Source organism: Gadus chalcogrammus, chromosome 17 (assembly GCF_026213295.1).
Source record: "Gadus chalcogrammus isolate NIFS_2021 chromosome 17, NIFS_Gcha_1.0, whole genome shotgun sequence".
Classification (NCBI taxonomy): Eukaryota; Metazoa; Chordata; class Actinopteri; order Gadiformes; family Gadidae; genus Gadus; species Gadus chalcogrammus.
The window spans coordinates 8,227,144-8,244,871 of NC_079428.1; the positions used below are offsets into that span (position 1 = coordinate 8,227,144).

Sequence of the window (17,728 nt, forward strand, 5' to 3'; positions counted from 1 at the left end):
AAGATGTAGGGATCACAGGCGGTGTGTCCTCTCGGAGGAAAGGACGCTGTGTGTGGCTTGTTGGGCTGGGCCTTGTGGTGCCCCAGGGCGGAGTCAGTGTTGAACCTAGCAGTTTATAAATCTAGGCTTGCATTCAGCACAGCTGTCGGCCAATTACAGCAATTTATCAGGTGTTCCCCGGTCCTGTGTGTGTGTGTGTGTGTGTGTGTGTGTGTGTGTGTGTGTGTGTGTGTGTGTGTGTGTGTGTGTGTGTGTGTGTGTGTGTGTGTGTGTGTGTGTGTGTGTGTGTGTGTGTGTGTGTGTGTGTGTGTGTGTCTGTTTTGACGTGGTCCAGGACGGCTCCCAGCAGGCAGAATCCAACCTGCGGTTCCTGTCCCTGCTGAAGCAGCCATGTGAGGAGCTGGTGCAGCTGCAGCCGAGCCAGGTGGCCCCCAAGCTCCAGCACATTGCCGACCTCATACGCATCATCTGGGACAACTCTCCGCACTACAACACCCGCGACCGGCTCACCGCGCTCTTCCACAAGGTAGTCACGTCATGCTTGGGAGGGCTCGTTGGCCTGACCTGCTTCACTCAGAACTCTGAGAACTGAGTTTCTCTCTCTGGCTTCTCTTTCCATGTCCCGGATCTGTTTTTACACTCACCTGTACATTCAACAGGAGTACATTCAGGCCTTGAACCAACCTAAAGAAAAACAAAATCACTGACCCGATGTCCTCACACGCATCCACTCACACGTACACACACAGTGGGTCGCCCTCAGCCTCCCCCTTCATGGTGTTTTCACTGGGCTGCTGCAGGTAATTCATTCGCATATTAACCACAAGGTCCCTCCAACACACCGACCCGTCAAGGTCCCCCTGCTCCCCTCTGTCAAGAGCAGCCCCCCCCTCCCGGCACTCTGATAACCTTCACCCTGGGGGAACGTCCAGCCGCCAGGGGACCCTCCACTCAGATAAGACTCCTCTGGTCAGCACGGCGATAAGGCCGGCACCGCCCCTCAAGCCTTGCCGCTCTCCCATGCGCTATCCCAGGGTGCACCCTGGGATAGTCTCTCCTCCGCCCAGCCAGAGCCAACCCTGAAACCCCTCTTTTGGTTCAACTGTTTTCATTTCTCTCGCCGGCTCGCTGCCAGCGCACAAGGACTGAAAAAAAACGTTTAACCTCAAATAATTATGGGCTGACCCTCGCTCGCCGCAGTGCTGCTGGCCGCCCCCACCGTGTTTCCTGCTCTGGTTCTTTTATTTTTCTCTTTCCCCCACGCCGTCTCTATCCATCTCCCTGTCTATCTCTCTCTCTCGCTCTCGTTCCCTATAGCTCCTTTGATAAGACATCAAGGCACACTGACTCACACAAAACATTTACTGTAATTATTTCCTGAGGGTGTGTGTTTATCAGTGTGTGTGTGCGTGTTTGCGTGCGGTGTACGTGTGTGTGTGTTTTTATGTCTGCTTGAGTGTGAGTGAGGCTATGGCAGACCCGACGACTCAAAGAGGCCGCAAACACCTTCATCCTGAAGCTTGTGGATTGGTTATGAAACATGTTAATTTAACCCACATTAGTGTAAAAGTGAAAGCAACCAGCACTCTCCAACCTCTCACATGCTGTCTGGTTAGAGTGCACTGTTCAGTTAGCATGCCATGTCTGGTTAGTGTGCATGGCTCTTTGTGGTTGGCATAGTTTTTTGCTAAGCCTTCTCTGTTTGGTTAGCGGGCTGCGTATGGTTAGCGGGCTGTCTATGTTAGCACGCTATCTCTGTTTAACCGTCCATGTCTGATGCATAGAAAACATAAAACTATGGCCTTCTTTAACCTGGCGGCTCCCCTCTCACGGCTCAGCCGCAAAGCTGAGGCTGATGGGAGATGGCGGCGGCGGTCGGATGAGAACACCCTTGAGGGTCTGCGGTCTCTTCCAGCACGCTGTAATTATGCAAACTCACGATACCTGAACTCTGGAAGCCTGCGCCTCTCTCTCCCTCTCTGCTCGGATCAGACACCTCGCAGGTGGTGAACAATTCCAGGCTCCAAAACATCAAAGTCTGGCCATTTTTTACCCTTTCACCTTTCTGCTAATCCAGCTGACTTTCTCATGACTTGTACATGCTGTGATGTGGAGATCATTAGCAAATTATGCAGTAGATCCAAAAATACCAGATGTTATTTCACTTTCTGTGGCTGTATGTTTGACCTGAAACAGAAGATAAAAGACACAACACTAGGCTTGTACGGTTTGATTTTCCTTTAAAGACTATCGGTACTTTTGAACACCTCCCACCCCGGTCCCACTACTTCCACACATTCTGGGATTCTTCCATCGGCGTTCCTCTTCACTCCTCTTCTTTATAAGTCCTCCGGGTATACGTATAGAGCTATGCCGCATTCACTGCTGTTTAGCGGCCCAGCTGTCCTGCCGGATCACATCTGGCTTAAGGAGAAGGCCAGCCGTCTGCAGGCATCAACGTTTACCTTGTATACCCGACATCTGTAGTAATGCGACCATACTTCCTGACGCTCACTTCTATAAATCTTGTTTATTTGTTGGTGTTAAACTCGGCTGCTTGGTCCATGGGGAGAACCTGTGTGTTGGTGCGTTAGTGTACGTGCAGCCACTCCATGCTGCAGTGTTGACACTGCAGAGTTCTCCGCTTTTCCCTGTGCTCCGCGACGCGCACACATCCACAGAGCTGTGCACGTCGTGCTGTCGTTTGCAGCGTGAAGGCAGATGGACGGAAATGCAGAAGGAGCTGCTGCACTCAGCCCTGAAAGACCCCTACTGTGTGGGGCACAGTGTGTCTTACAGCCCCCTCCCTATCTCTCTCATGGTCCAGAGACCCCCGTTTCCCCTCCAGCAGTATCACATACTGGGGAGGGAGAGGGGAGAAATGGCTTGTTTACTCTATGCAGGGAAGGATCCCATCATAAGTTGAGCCTCTTCCTTCTCCTCTTTCTCTCTCTTTCTCTCTCACCCTTTCCATCTGTGTCTGTCTCCCCCCTCCTCTCTTTCTCTCTTCTCCATATCAGCATTTCTCAGTTACTTTCTCACTTTTTTTCCTTATTTGTCTTCCTCCTTTCTTTCATTCTTTTTCTCCTCTTTCTCTCCGTCTCCATCCATCACTGTGGAGTCTCTCTCTCTCTCTCTCTCTCTCTCTCTCTCTCTCTCTCTCTCTCTCTCTCTCTCTCTCTCTCTCTCTCTCTCTCTCTCTCTCTCTCTCTCTCTCTCTCTCTCTCTCTCTCTCTCTCTCTCTCTCTCTCTCTCTCTCTCCCAGAAGAGAACCAGGCCCACTGATGTGGTCTGTGTCTGATGTTTTTGAGGCTAATACTTTCTAATCAGAGTCCATTTGTGTCATGCTAGCATGTGTGGTTGGTTGGACTTCCCGTCCCTCTGCTTTGCCTCATGTTACTTTATGAGGTATGCATGCTTGTGTGTATGTGGGGGTGTGTTTGTGTGTGTGTGTCTGTGTGTGTGTGTGTGTGTGTGTGTGTGTGTGTGTGTGTGTGTGTGTGTGTGTGACTTGCCGTTGCCCTCGCTCTCCCCTGCAGGGCCTCAGCCGTTTTCTTCATTTGTTGAAGCTTTCTGGTTTATTTTTCCTCTGCCTCTCCTTTTCTTTCTTTCTGTTCTCTCTCTCTTCTCCTCTGCCCCTTCTTTTTTGTTTGGTACCGGGGAACACGATGTCTGGTTTAATATCATTTTCCAATCAGCAAAAGCTGCAGGGCAAGGGCTTTCTCTGCCTGTTCTGTTTGGTTCCAGCTAATTCAGGGGTGGGGGAGAGAGGAGGAGAGAGAGACTGAGAATTAGCGTGAGAGAGAGAGAGAGAGAGAGAGAGAGAGAGAGAGAGAGAGAGAGAGAGAGAGAGAGAGAGAGAGAGAGAGAGAGAGAGAGAATAACACCCTGTGGACGATAATAGCTGTAGTGATCATTCTGCAGTCATTTGGCCCTAGTGTCTCTTGCTCTTCATCTCTCTCTCTCTCGCCCTCTATTTATCTCTCTTTCTCACTCACTTTAACTCTCTATGCTCTCTCTCTCTCCTTCCCTGTTTCTCTCTTGCTCTCTCTCCCCCCTCTCACATCCCTCTCTTTCCTCTTTCACTATCGCTCACTCTCTCTCTCTTCTCTTCCTCCCCTCCTGCTTTCTGTCTCCCTCCCTCTCTCCCCCTTCTCACCCTCTCTTTCGCCTCCGTAGCTGCATCTGACATCCTGACTTTTCTATTTTTTCTCATAGTTTTTTACTCTCTTTACTTTTGCTTCAAGCTGTCCAAGCCCCCCCTCTGCCAGCACCATCTGGATATTTTTACACAAAAAGAGAGTGAGAGTCAGAGAGAGGGGGAGAGAGAGAGATGCTAAATTTGATAGCAGGGCATACATTCACCAAGACAAATCCAGAGTTACCTGTTGCTGTGCGGGGCCATTTGAAGATCTGCATTTTCATACAACAAGGAGGCCTATTCTCAAAGGGACTTATGCTCGAACATCTTGTTACCACCCCCGTCTTCCTCACCTTCTCCTCGCTCTCTCCTCGCTCTCTCCTCTTTGTTTAGGAGAAGCAAGAGAGTGGTAGAAAAGTTGGGGCCAGAGAAGAGAGAGAGAAAAACAGGGGGAGGGAAAATAAATCCTTATTAACTTATAAGCTAGTTAATGCTGCGGTACTCTCAAGCTTCAACTCAAATTAGAATTTCCGTCATTTACATATCAATTTAATATCCTGCCCATCCCCTCTGTCTACCCCCTTCATTAAAATATGCATTTTCTGGCCTCCACAATCAACCTGTAGAACACATTTTCTCTAGGCTATGAGCACTGATACGCACATACACACACACAGACACACACAGACACACACACACACATGCAGGCAGACATGCCACATACAGGTGAATAAAGACACACACGCTCACATACACACACATACTCAGAAACACAGGCAGATAGATATGCACAGGCAGACATACATGCCAAACCCATGGAAACTCATCGGTCCACCTACACACATACACACACAGACACACAAACACACAAACATCCATACATGTACACGTACACGTACACATACACACATGCAGCCACACACATGCAGCCACACACACACACACACACACACACACACACACACACACACACACACACACACACACACACACACACAAGTACACACACAAGTACATGTACACGTACACACAAACACACACACAAACTCAGTAGTGAGGTGTGTTGGGGGCAGGGAGCCGGCTCCTGTGCTCCCGGGTCCCTGTTGTAGCTGTGTCAGGATTGAACCAGCGATCAGAGCAATGGAGGATAGGCTGTCGCTCCACATAGGCCCCCATACACAGCCTCCCCTATAATTACACCCTCTCCTTTGCCTCCGCTTCCTCCTGCTCCTCCTGCTCCTCTCCTGCTGAAGGAAAAGCCCACCTGTGAACCCCGCTGGGTGTTTGTGTTAATGTGTGTGCGTGCGTGTGTCTGTGCGAGTTTGGTGCGTGTGTGTGTGTCGTATGCAGAAGGCCCGATTGACTGACACATCATAAAGAGGCTTTTTATGAAATGTAAGCCGGGGCCCCATGAATTACACACTAAGCCCCCCGCTATTTTCTATATCCTCACCCAGCAGAAAAAAACCACACCTGTGTATGTGTGTGCGTGTACACATGGATAGGGAAGGGGCGGGGGGAGGTGGGGGCACCAGGGACTGTGAGCATAATTTCTTATTCATGTCTGTGCGGTTGTGTGTGCCAGTATGACCGTGCGCGTGTCCTATCCAATCAAAACATCTGTGTGTCGAGCGCACCACACTGGGGGTCCAACATCTGGCTGCTTCGATGCGTACCTGTAGGGGATCTCGTTAACTCTCTCTTTGGACCCTTAACCGTTTCATTATGGACGTGCCCTGGACTCCCTTTGAATATGATGAAATATTCAGGCCAGGCTAAAAAGTGTGACAGAGCGAGAGAGAGAGAGACACACAGAGAGAGCGAGGCAGGCCTCTGGTGAGAAACAAGGTTTAAGGCCCCGTCGATTTAAGTCAATTCCATGTGTGACCTTGAGTGTGAGGAAGTCAAGAGGTACCAGACTCTGGGCCATAGAGACGCTTTTTCATTCATGCTGTTTTCATGCTGTTTCAAATATACAGTAAGAGAGCGAGGGAGACGGAGAGTAAGAGAGAGAGGGAGAGAGTGAGGAGATCTGGGACTTGTGGTAATGGAAGGAGTGTGACTTGAGTTCTGACCCGTGGTGCGTCAAGCGTGGGGGAATGTTCTTTATCCTTGTGAATATTCGCCCACCAGGTTCACGTTCACATTCCCAGATTGTATCAGCCTTTCTTTTTTCATTTCACATTCCTACTTTGAGTGGATATCTTATCGGATATATTTCGAGAGAATATAATCATAGTCGGTGTAAGCGGTTATGAACTCCCTTTTAAGCATTGATATGGGTAAAAATGGATTCTGGTAAATATAAAATGGCTAAGTCAAAAGTAAATCTGTGATTCAATAGTGAGTTCCCAACCCTGTTATTCATGACAGAAACAGAGCAATTCTGCCACTTTGAGTTCATGCTTCAGAAGTATCTGACGTAAGGTAAATGAAGTGTTTCTGTTCAGTTTCTTCAAATACTTTTCATACCAATGAGTATGAAATAATTGAAACTCATTTATGATCATTAATGTGTATAATGTGGTATAATTTTTTTTGTCACAGAATTATATATTATTTTATGTTTCATCAATGCCCATTGTTATGAGCTACTGTAATTAACATTAAATCACAACTAACACTTCACTTTCACTTTCTGACTTATTACAAGGCCATAATTGGATCACGCTGGCTGGTGACCCAGAATATACAATCGGGCCGAGAGATTGGAGCCAGAGAAATGCCATTTTTATGTGCAGTCTCATTAATTGACCATTATAAAGCCCAGCCCAATGGATGCTTTGAAGTGTGTAATAAGTAGATTAATACCTTGGTTCTGTCGTGCGACCGCGGCCGGTCTGCTGATGTGTCTTAACACCGCACTACCATACTGTACTGCCATCCACTTCTTTGCACTACACTGATTTATCACAGACCAGTTGAGCGTGTCAGAAATGTAAATCTCCGGGCCTGTACCTTGCTTCCCTAGAAGCTCATTATTTGTCACAAGCATGTGTTGTTGTTGTTGTTGCAGATGAGCAACGAGATGATCCGCCTGTGCTGCCGGAGCCTCTCTCTGGACCGGATGTTCCAGGGCCACGTGGCCTCTAGCAAGCAGAACCTACGGGACTGCATCGAGTGCTGCGTGGCCTGGAAGGACATATACCTGCAGGCCGCACGGATACACCACAGGTGGGACCACGCTCGCTTGTATAGCTTACTTTTACATTTAGGGCATTTAGAAGACGCGTTTATCCAAAACGACTGGCAATAAGTACATTGATCAGAAGAAAGGGAAACAACAATATATTGCTGTCTGTACAATAAGGATGTTCATAGAACCAAGTGAAAAGCACTAACAATCACTAGGTTAACCCGTGCCCTGTATACAACAAAGCTTATTAGGATAATATGCTTAACTAACTATAACTAAGTATGACATACAATAAGTACGTACATTAAGTGCAAGGACATACAACATACAATAAGTGTTTAGGAGGGGTGGGAGGGGTGGACTATGCAGTGTGTAGGAGAACTCTGAACAAGTGAGTCACGAACACAATAGGGACATTCAGAGTGCTTTATATGGGCTAGAATCATGTCTTAAAGACCAGTGGAAGAATGCAAACGCTCCCCGCTCATCCATGGGAACCATAGGCCATCATTTCAAACTACAGTTGCTGATCTGGTACAGCTATCTGTTGTGCTCAAGAAGGGGATTACTAATGCCAGAGTAGTATACATATACTCACACAAACAGACTCCTTGTCTTCATAGCCATCGTGTACATGCACATCGACACTTCAACTCTTCTATCCAAACTGCAAACTCTATACACAGGTGGGCTAATACACCAATCTTGTCCCAACTCTTCACGGGGCATCAACAGTTACACACAGGGGCAAAACGACTACCCTTTTGTTCCCTGCACATCAACCCTGTTCATCTGCACCCAGTAAACACTGGCACTGACTATCGTGTCTTAGCCACCTACTCTTTTGAAACCGATGTGACGGCTGACTTCCCCTCTAAACGCCGGCACGGCGTAGCGGGTGGAGGGTAGTGACAGGAGAGGTTAGGCGCGGCTACGTCTTCAAAGCGGCAGGGAATGAGTGACACGATGAACAGGGAGTCACCACACCACCACCACCAGCACCAGCACCACCACATCTTACTAGGATGTCGCAGCCCACTGCCTGCCATGACATCATCCTCACTGCTCTCACTACCTCAGAAGCGTTGTGCCCAGGCGCCGCGTGAATTTCAGTGACATTTCAACAGCTGACGAGGCGGAGGAGATGCTTACTGAATTCATGAAAGGCAAGGTTTAATAAACATGCACATGGAATAGAGAGAGGGGGGAGAGCGGGCAAGAAAGAGGAAGACAGAGCAATAGAGTTCAAAAGAGAGAGAGGCAGAGGTGTGCACAATAGAAAGGTGCCGGGAATGAGGTTCCAGGGGCACTTTGTTTATTTCCTTCAGGTGTCAGTCAATCTGTTAGTTGGGGCTTTCCTGAACTGATGAGTTTCACTTCATTACCCTGATTGCTCTGAGAGAGACCTGAGAGACCCCAGTGTTCACACACACACACACACACACACACACACACACACACACACACACACACACACACACACACACACACACACACACACACACACACACACACACACACACACACACACACACACACACACACACACACACACACACACACACACACAAACACACACACACACAAAAACACACACACACACAAAAACACACACCTACACAAAAACACACACATACACAAAAACACACATACATCCAGGCACGTACAGACGTGTAAACGCACACACGCACAAGCTTCTGGGCTCTCCGACACTCCTCCAGGCCTTTTGCCGTCTGCACGGGCAATCGACCTCATCCGACCAATTAAAAGGAGCGCTTAGTTCCCGATCAATGGCGATGGGGTTGGAAGGCAGGGCAGGGGGAGGGGGGAGGGGTCTTGCCTGATATGTTCTTTGGGCATTTTTTTCCAGACTCCCTCAGTCTGACCCTCCGCACCACCAGCAGTGGAAACGCTGGTGGACGCTAAATGCACAAAAAGTGACTTTTAAGTTCATTCATTTTAAATGACAGAAGTCGTGACGGCAATCTCAATTTTTCTTTCTCTCTCTCTCTCTCTCTCTCTCTCTCTCTCTCTCTCTCTCTCTCTCTCTCTCTCTCTCTCTCTCTCTCTCTCTCTCTCTCTCTCTCTCTCTCTCTCTCTCTCTCTTATTGTTGGCCTTGCGAATGCATGTTTGTCACTGTGCCTTCTGCCCCAGTGTTTGCAGGCACATAGTCTATTGTTGTAACACGGGCAGATAATGCACTCCTCAACAGTGTGGTGCTTTGGGCTCTCTGTAAAGCTTATCTCTTATGAAACAACGCTGCACCGCTGATGAACACTGCGCTCTGTCATACTGCAATTGGAAAAGGCCCCACACCGCTAGCCTCCTGGGATTGTTATGTTAAAATCACATTACGCTATTGATTGGTTTGGTCTGATGAATGTGGCTCTGCGACGCATCCCTTGAACTAAGTAAGTTAGTTTCTACTATTGACAATCTGATTGTGTGTGTGAGTGTGTGCGCTCGAGCGTGCACGCCTGCATACGTGCGGGTGTGTTTGTGCGTAGTTGTGTTGTGTGCCTTGCACTAAACGGCTACCATGGTAAAATAGTCTACTGTGATACTTTGACAGAGAGAGAGAGAATGAGAGAATGAGCGAGAGAGAGAGAATGAGAGAGAATGAGTGACAGGGACACGTATAGAAAGAGAGACGATTAGAGCACAACACATTCAGATCAGGCACGTTCCTACCTGTTCCCCTCATTGATGGAGAATCCAGGGGGCCTTGTGCATGTGGGAAGGAATTGTGCATGTGTGTATTGCAATGTTTTAGAATGTGTGTGTTTGTGTAAGAGTATCTTTGTGGTTTTGAGTGTATCAGATGTGCATGGTGTCTGCCTAGTTGGCTGGGCGTGTTTGTGTAAGAATATCTGTGTGGGTGTGGGTATCAGATTTGGCGATGTGTGTGTTTGTCTGTGTGTGGGTGGGTGGGTGAGTGTGTGTGTGTTTGTGGCTATGCGATGTGTGGGCTGCAGATGGGGGGGGGTGTAAAGTAAAGAGACGTTGATTTGTTTTCTCCCCTTCAGATATCACACCACTGAGGTTGTCACCCACACAGCCAATATCCCAGGCTGCCCACAGGACGGGTTCAACCACAGGGCAGGGGGAGAGGGGGAGAGGGGAAGAGGGGGAGGCAGGGGGGAGGCCAGAGGAGGAGAGGATAGGTGGCTGGGTTAACCAACTAGTGGGCTCAGGGACGAAAATCTAATATTGGCCCGCATTCATTCCTCAACCCCTTCCCTCAGTCATGTGTCAGAGAGGGGGGGCTGTGTGTGTGTGTGTGTGTGTGTGTGTGTGTGTGTGTGTGTGTGTGTGTGTGTGTGTGTGTGTGTGTGTGTGTGTGTGTGTGTGTGTGTGTGTGTGTGTGTGTGTGTGTGTGTGTGTTAGTGTTTGACCCTCAACCAAAAGGTTGTGGGTTCAATCCCTCTCCTCTTCTCCCTGATCCCCGTAAGGCAGTTTGATGGACATGGTCTCCTCGATGACCCTTATAGCGATACACATTAATTAGTTTGTGGCAAGTTGATTAAACTCTACATTTGTGCGAGGAATCTGCCCTGTGTCAACACGCAACCAGATCTGCATTTATTTATCTTTCCACGGCTCTATTGAAACCAAAAGTCCCAAGGCCATATGGGAACATCCCCATCATTGCAATTCAGCGTTGTGCTTAGATTGGTCAATTCCATTCAGACCAAATAGTATTTAATTAAAATACCGCAAAAATACATGTGCTGCAAAGCATGTGTTTTGTCCAGTGCGGGCTGTAGCATTGCTGACGAGTCAAGGGCACCCAATAATGTAAGTGGCCTTCATTTCGTTATGTTTTACCGTTTTTACTCTCCCTATGTGATGAACCCAGGCACAACAAAGAAAATACAAAAAAGGTAAGGGGGCAATAGGATGGAGAAATAACAGGATGACAGAAATGGTTGAGGTACAATCAAGGAACAAATAAATAAAAAGTGAATACAAATTAAGAAGCGTGAATGAATTGGGCGTTTAACTTTCAATCCGAGCGAAAGACTGTCTAAAAGAGGCTGATGTAGCGAGTAGACCGGGGAAACCAGAGCCCGCCAACGCTCGTCGCTGGTGCCGTTGCTGACGCGCGCTTACTCTGAAAGGGCGGAAGTAGAGCGGGGGGTGGGGACTAGGTGCCATGAGACGAGATGTCAGCCGTAACATTGCTGACTGCTTGGAAATCCATTTATCAGAAGGCCCAAGGATTTCACCATCTCATGAAGCCCCCCCCCGCCGGCCATGCTCTAACCTTTTCTCGTTCTCTTGACTCGGCCGTGTTGGGTATCAACCAGGGGATTTCGGGCTTCTCTGTGGCTAATGGAATGAGCCAGAGTATAAAAGACACAAATGGAAAAAGCCGGCTGGTAAAAGTGACGTTTGCAGCACCGTGGGAGTCGCACCGTAGCAAAACCCTGGCGTTTTCGCGGCATATCTCACACAGCATTTAAAGGTCCTTTTACTGTTCCCCCATTCAGCTGTGTTGCATTATATTGCTGCCCATGGTATAGCTTAAACGGTTGTTTCAGTTGTAGGTGACGTAGCACAGTGCATTAGCGAAAGTTGTCTGCTCCAATATGTCAATGAGTGATGGCTGTGTGTGTGTGTGTGTGTGTGTGTGTGTGTGTGTGTGTGTGTGTGTGTGTGTGTGTGTGTGTGTGTGTGTGTGTGTGTGTGTGTGTGTGTGTGTGTGTGTGTGTGTGTGTGTGTGTGTGTGTGTGTGTCGTGTCTGACAGCCTGTTCTCTGGTACAGGTTTTGCACAGAAGGTTGAGATTGAGATTAAAATAGCATCTGCTTTTCAACCAGGCGCTTCAACCAACTTCCTCATTAAACCGTACATAAAGTTTCCCACTCTCTCCCTCGTACTTGGCTCTGTCTGTCCTTATGTCTCTCTCTCACCTCACCTGACCTCCCATGTCATTCTCCTCCTCTTCTCCCGCAGTCCATTCCCTCTTGTTTGCCATTGCTCTGTTCGTCTCTCGCGATCCGCCAAATAGAACAGTGTGCAAAACTGACCGGCCCAGGGAGGAAAATATAGGCATACTCACCACAGAACGATCAGGGTGAAAGCTTCACTGAACGATCACCATGAATCAAAAATGAGAGAGGGCTCGTCTGGCCTCCATCTACACCTTAATGGTTAGAAACTTGATGCCAGTGTATGTGTGTATGTCAATGCCGGAATTTAAGTGTGTGTCCTATTGAGTGTTTGATTGTGTACGTGAAATGGGTTCACAACACCAAATTGAATATTAAATGCAGATTGTTTCTGATAGACAGCATGGCTACGTGCGTGTGTGTGGTTTGTTGTGTGTGTCCATAGATGCTCGTCTTTAGGTCAGAGCGAGCGAGTGATACCGTTATCCATCTTGGGGAATAAACATGTTGCGTAACCGCAGCTCAGTGACACATGATGAATGTGTCCTACTAGCGGCCTCTTCTATTCGCTCTTGTCCTCCTTTTCTCTCCACTTTTGTTCTTTCGTGTCTTTCATCTCCATCCCTTGCCTCTCATTTTCAGCCTATTTTTTTGCTCCTCTTTTGCGGGCAAATCTTTTTTTTCTCCGAGCGTGTTCATCGTCTGATTTGCTCATTCCCTCATTTACACGCGTGGGCACACATACAACAGGGTGACCGAGGGAGAGAGTGAGATGTATAGAGAGAAGGGTACAGTGAGGTATAGCGGGAGAGAGAGATGAGGATAGCAAGGGAGTGAGAGATGTATAAAGAAAGATGTATAGAGAGAGAGAGAGAGGGAGAGAGAGAGAGAGAGAGAGAGAGGGAGGGAGAGAGAGAGAGAGAGGGAGGGAGAGAGAGAGAGAGAGAGAGAGAGAGATGTATCGAGAGGGACGGATATGGAGAGAGCAAGTGAGGGAGAGAGCTGTATCTCAGCCTTTATTTAATCATTGGCCATAATACAGGGGGGATATCTTTCTAGACAAAGCCAGAGTAGGCGGTAAGCCAGTGGGGGGGCAGGGAGGCATGAAGTAGGAGGATGGGCGGGGGGGGGGGGGGGGATTGGGGGTACAAATCAAGACATCTTCCTCTCTGTCATCGCTCCGGAAAGCTGAGGCGTCGGGCCCCCTTCTGACTGAGATGAATGAATTTAATATATCTTCCCCCTCTGAAGCCCAGATGACCCCCGATACCCTGCTCTGTCTCCACACCGCCGCGAGGTCCTCTCTCTCTCCCGCTCTCTCTCCCGCTCTCTCTGTCTCTCCCTCTCTCTTCTTTATCCCCCCCTCACCCTGTGAGGTTGACCGAGGCAGGGCCATGGAGGGATTGACGCCGCCAGCGACTCATTTGTTTGGTGGACGCCGCTCATATCTCTGGCTCTGCTGTATAGAATCCGTCCTTGCCTCTCTGCAGCACTTTGGTGGTCCCGCGATAGAGTCCCTTTTCTTGGTAGTTTGAGTATTTTTGTTTGTGCGGCTGTATCCGTTGGTCACGGCAAGAGACGCACGCCCGTCCTATGGCTGGCTGACAGGGAGCGAGTCACTTCTAAGAGCCTAACGGGTGTCATTCTGCTGTAGGGGCGAGGCAACAGCAATGCATTATGGGTACGCACTCAGTACCCACAATTGGTTTTTGCAGTGACACATTTCATTTTGCGACAATGCTTGGGTTTTTTCATTGAGGAAGGCCTGGACATAATATAAACAATGTTGGACTAACTGGAGCGATTCTGTTTCTGATTGTGAAACGATGTGTTCATGCATCAGGGCTGTGAACAAATTTTATTAGGTGGCTGCACTGGTGCTAACAAGCTCCAGATTCAAGTAGAGCGAATAAAAATGTGGTATCACTAGGCACTAAGTAGCACTTGTGTTTAACGGTGGACAGTAAAACACAACTTGAGAAATAAACCACCGCCACTCCTTATTGTTTGGCCTTGAAAGTTTAGATGAGTGAGGCCAATTAATAATAATCATAATAATAATAACACTTATGCAAACAATAATTATAATGAAATAAATAACTATAAATAACAAAAGAGGGACAGACAAAAGATTACCAAAATATAATTGGACATAAGGGAGAAACACAATGTTGAATTCAGGACAACAATATAGAGGACAAATGGAGTATCAGCAAGGTGCATGTCAGGTTACAATGTCTAAATGTCATGTTCGTGTTTAACACAATAATAATACATATTTTGTGTAATTCTTTAATTGAATTCCTTTAAAAATATGTAGTCGCACAAAGCATTGGGACACTTTAATCCGCCTTAGAGGAGTGCTGCTGCTCTCCTCGTCGTCTGGGCAGGTATACCCCGCTAGACACACAGGACTCATTCCCGCAATCTGGTCTTTAGTTCACCGCGTCACATCGCTAATTCAGGGCGATAATATCGGTTGAAGTGAGAGTGAAATCTGAACGCAGATCTGGCCACAGCTTTCGCATTAAAGTGTCAAGTGTGGAGGTCAGGCCTGTGTTCCTATCTGGTGCATCCGATCACAAACGTCATTGTGCGATCGTTGAAACAACAAGGAGTTGACGTCAGATGCTATGGCAACAAATGATTGTTGTCATCATTCTGGCTGGGTAATGCAACTTTATTCACGAGTGAAAAGCACCCTTTCAGTTTGGTTTTAGGTCTGGTTCAGTATTGTTGCATCTATGCAAGCTGTTCACAGTGGTGTTCTGTTAACGCGATCGCCAGGAAATGTAGTTTATTAGTATTTGCATTGGAACAGGCAATAGACCTTTGGAAATACTTTTCCCATGAAGCAATGCTCCAATAAGGGGCGGTTAGATCTCATGGCAAGGGTAGTAATGTTTTTTTCTCTGAATATAGAGATATATCATGCATATGATAGCAGCGCATTCCTATGGCACACAAGCCCTTTGCATAGTGGACGTGCAGGTGAGGTCCAACAGTATATCCTCAGATGAACATTTCCCTCTCTCCTCCTGCCTGTATCGGCTCCTCAGCCTCCAGGTCAGAGCCCACTAGAGGAAGACCGAGCGCCAGTGCTCGCCTCTCCACACAGACCCGCCGTCCCAACGCCATGCTCTTTTAAGCCCGACTTAATTAGCCTCCAAATTGGATGGATTTACGCTTATCCAGACCCCCCAAAATGTCCTTTTATTAGCTGTTCATTCCCCGGAGGTCGGGCGGTGCTGATCCAATTACACTGACTTAGATGGTCTCACGGCTTGCCTCCACCGCCGATGAGAGTCTGCATGTATTGGCTGTGAGTTCACACCACAGAGACACCGGGATTAAAACAGAAGGGGAAGGAGAGGGCAGTACACGAGAAGGACCTCACGTACACACACGGCGATAGACACTGGCCTCTAGATACTCTTTTTCTGACGTTCAAAAGAAACGGGAGAACATACACCGGCAGAAAAGTTTATTTTCAAATAAAACTGCTTTCTCATGGTCCACTGATGAACACACACACACACACACCAGCCCAGATAGGAGATGTCCTCCTGCTAACGCAGTTTGAATTAAATTGGTTTAATTGCCTTGGATGTTACAATCACAATCCCAGCACATTCTTTGGAAAAACAACTCCATCCGGTCACAGACCGAGTCGGTAATGAGCGGATAATGATTACGATGTAGAAGGTGGTCATCAGTACTGCTCTGTAGTGGAGTACTAAACCAGGGCCCTCCGTGTCTTCACATCCTGAACAGAGACTTACCATTCCTTATTCACAGCGTCGTCATTAGGCGGACGCAATTTGTCATTTTCTCTCCCAGACCCCACTCTCAAGCAAGTTAACTATTTTCACTGTCACCGTTTGAATCCTAATCGTCGGGGGAGAAGAAATTAATGATTCCAAGTTTTTGGGTTTTTAATAGCTTAATTTGAGAGCAGCGAGAATTCCCAGGATGCAACACGAGAACGACTGATTGGTATAGATGGGACGCGTTTAGCAAAAAAAAAAAAGATCCTCTCATGCAACAGAGTGTGCAGTGACGCATTGTGAAACACAATCAAAACACACACAATCCCCTGGTTCCTTAGCAAAACTGCGGCTCTACGCTACACTTGAGTGGGCCTGCCCGTGCTTCTGTGACCACTTGTGAATGAGCGTATGCATGGGGGCTCCACTCTGTGTGTGTGTGTGTGTGTGTGTGTGTGTGTGTGTGTGTGTGTGTGTGTGTGTGTGTGTGTGTGTGTGTGTGTGTGTGTGTGTGTGTGTGTGTGTGTGTGTGTGTGTGTCAGCGTGTGTGTTAGTGTGTTTGATATGTCGATATATCTTTATATTTATAGATTTATATATACAGTATATATATATATATATGTATGTATGTAGGTGTGTGAAAACGGGTGGAAGTGTATGTTTGTGTATGTATGTGCGCACGTGCGAATACATGTGCGTGAATACATGTGCGCTAGAGTGTGGTTAATTTCCGCTCGACCGGAGGGAACGGCCACTAAAAGTATCATTGAAGTGATGAATGAGACGCTCGGCACCGCCATCGCTGTTTAATCTGAGTCATAGGAGGAACAGAGCCAGCGCTGGTTCAAACCACTTCTCCTCTTTCATCTGCTGAGAGCGAGACATGGGGAGGGAGAGAGACATGGAGACACAGAGAGCGAGAGAGAGAGAGAGAGAGAGGGTGTATGGGGTCACATATGCAACCGTCTAGTGTTTCTGGGTCTTTTATTCTGGCACATCCCCCCCAAGCCCGTAGGCCCTGACAATACTTAACTTTGCATGTCTCCTCTCCAGGGGAGTTATTCGATATGCGTTAACACACATGGATGTTTGGGTGTGGGAGTTTGAATACGGATTGTACTGTCTATACTGACAAACGTTAAATGAACGTCTCATTCCTGTATATCCAATCCTTTGGGAAATCATTGTTCTGAATCTGAATATTTACATAGCAATGGGATGTTAGATGATTTTATTACATCTATTATTATAGTCAATGACACCATTCCGAGGCCTGTTACAGCTCGTTACAGCCTGTGACTATGGATGCTCCAACCATAGATTTAGATGTTTTTTAGTTATATATATTTTCTTTTTGTTATATTTAGTGTCCGATTATAGTTTTTTTTGTAATTATCCGTGTAATAAGCTGGATAATGTACAGCCAGCGCGTCGGGGTCCTACATCACCCTGTCAGGGTTTGCAATTAAAGGATAATGACCGGCTTACTGTGTATTATCCCTTAGAAATGACTCCCACAATCTGTAATATTTTAATTAGCAGATGATCTGTGAGTGAGTCCGTTTTGTGAGTGGAAATACATTTTCAGTGACACTCAGGGAAAGCGTCCCACCTTGACGTAGACACTCAACTGTATCCAGATGAGCTGAAGTGATATGATTATTCTATTATGTACGCTGTATTCCATTACTTCAGAAGAGGGCCACTTAGGGGTAGGCACTGCCTGTAAAACCAACTTTATTGACTCTGAGCCACTCTGCATTACGACTACTTACCACCGTTTGGCTTT

General features: G+C 47.5%; 1 protein-coding gene across 1 annotated transcript in view; it reads left to right on the top strand.

Annotated features, from left to right (window-relative positions):
* The window catches only part of dnah2 (dynein, axonemal, heavy chain 2), a 228,338-nt gene that overhangs the window by 36,229 nt on the left and 174,381 nt on the right, over nt 1-17,728 (top strand). Inside the window, exons 13-14 of the mRNA XM_056576101.1 lie at nt 335-526; nt 7,158-7,315. Of these exons, the coding sequence (XP_056432076.1) occupies nt 335-526; nt 7,158-7,315 (350 nt within the window). The remainder of the gene's footprint in view (nt 1-334; nt 527-7,157; nt 7,316-17,728) is intronic.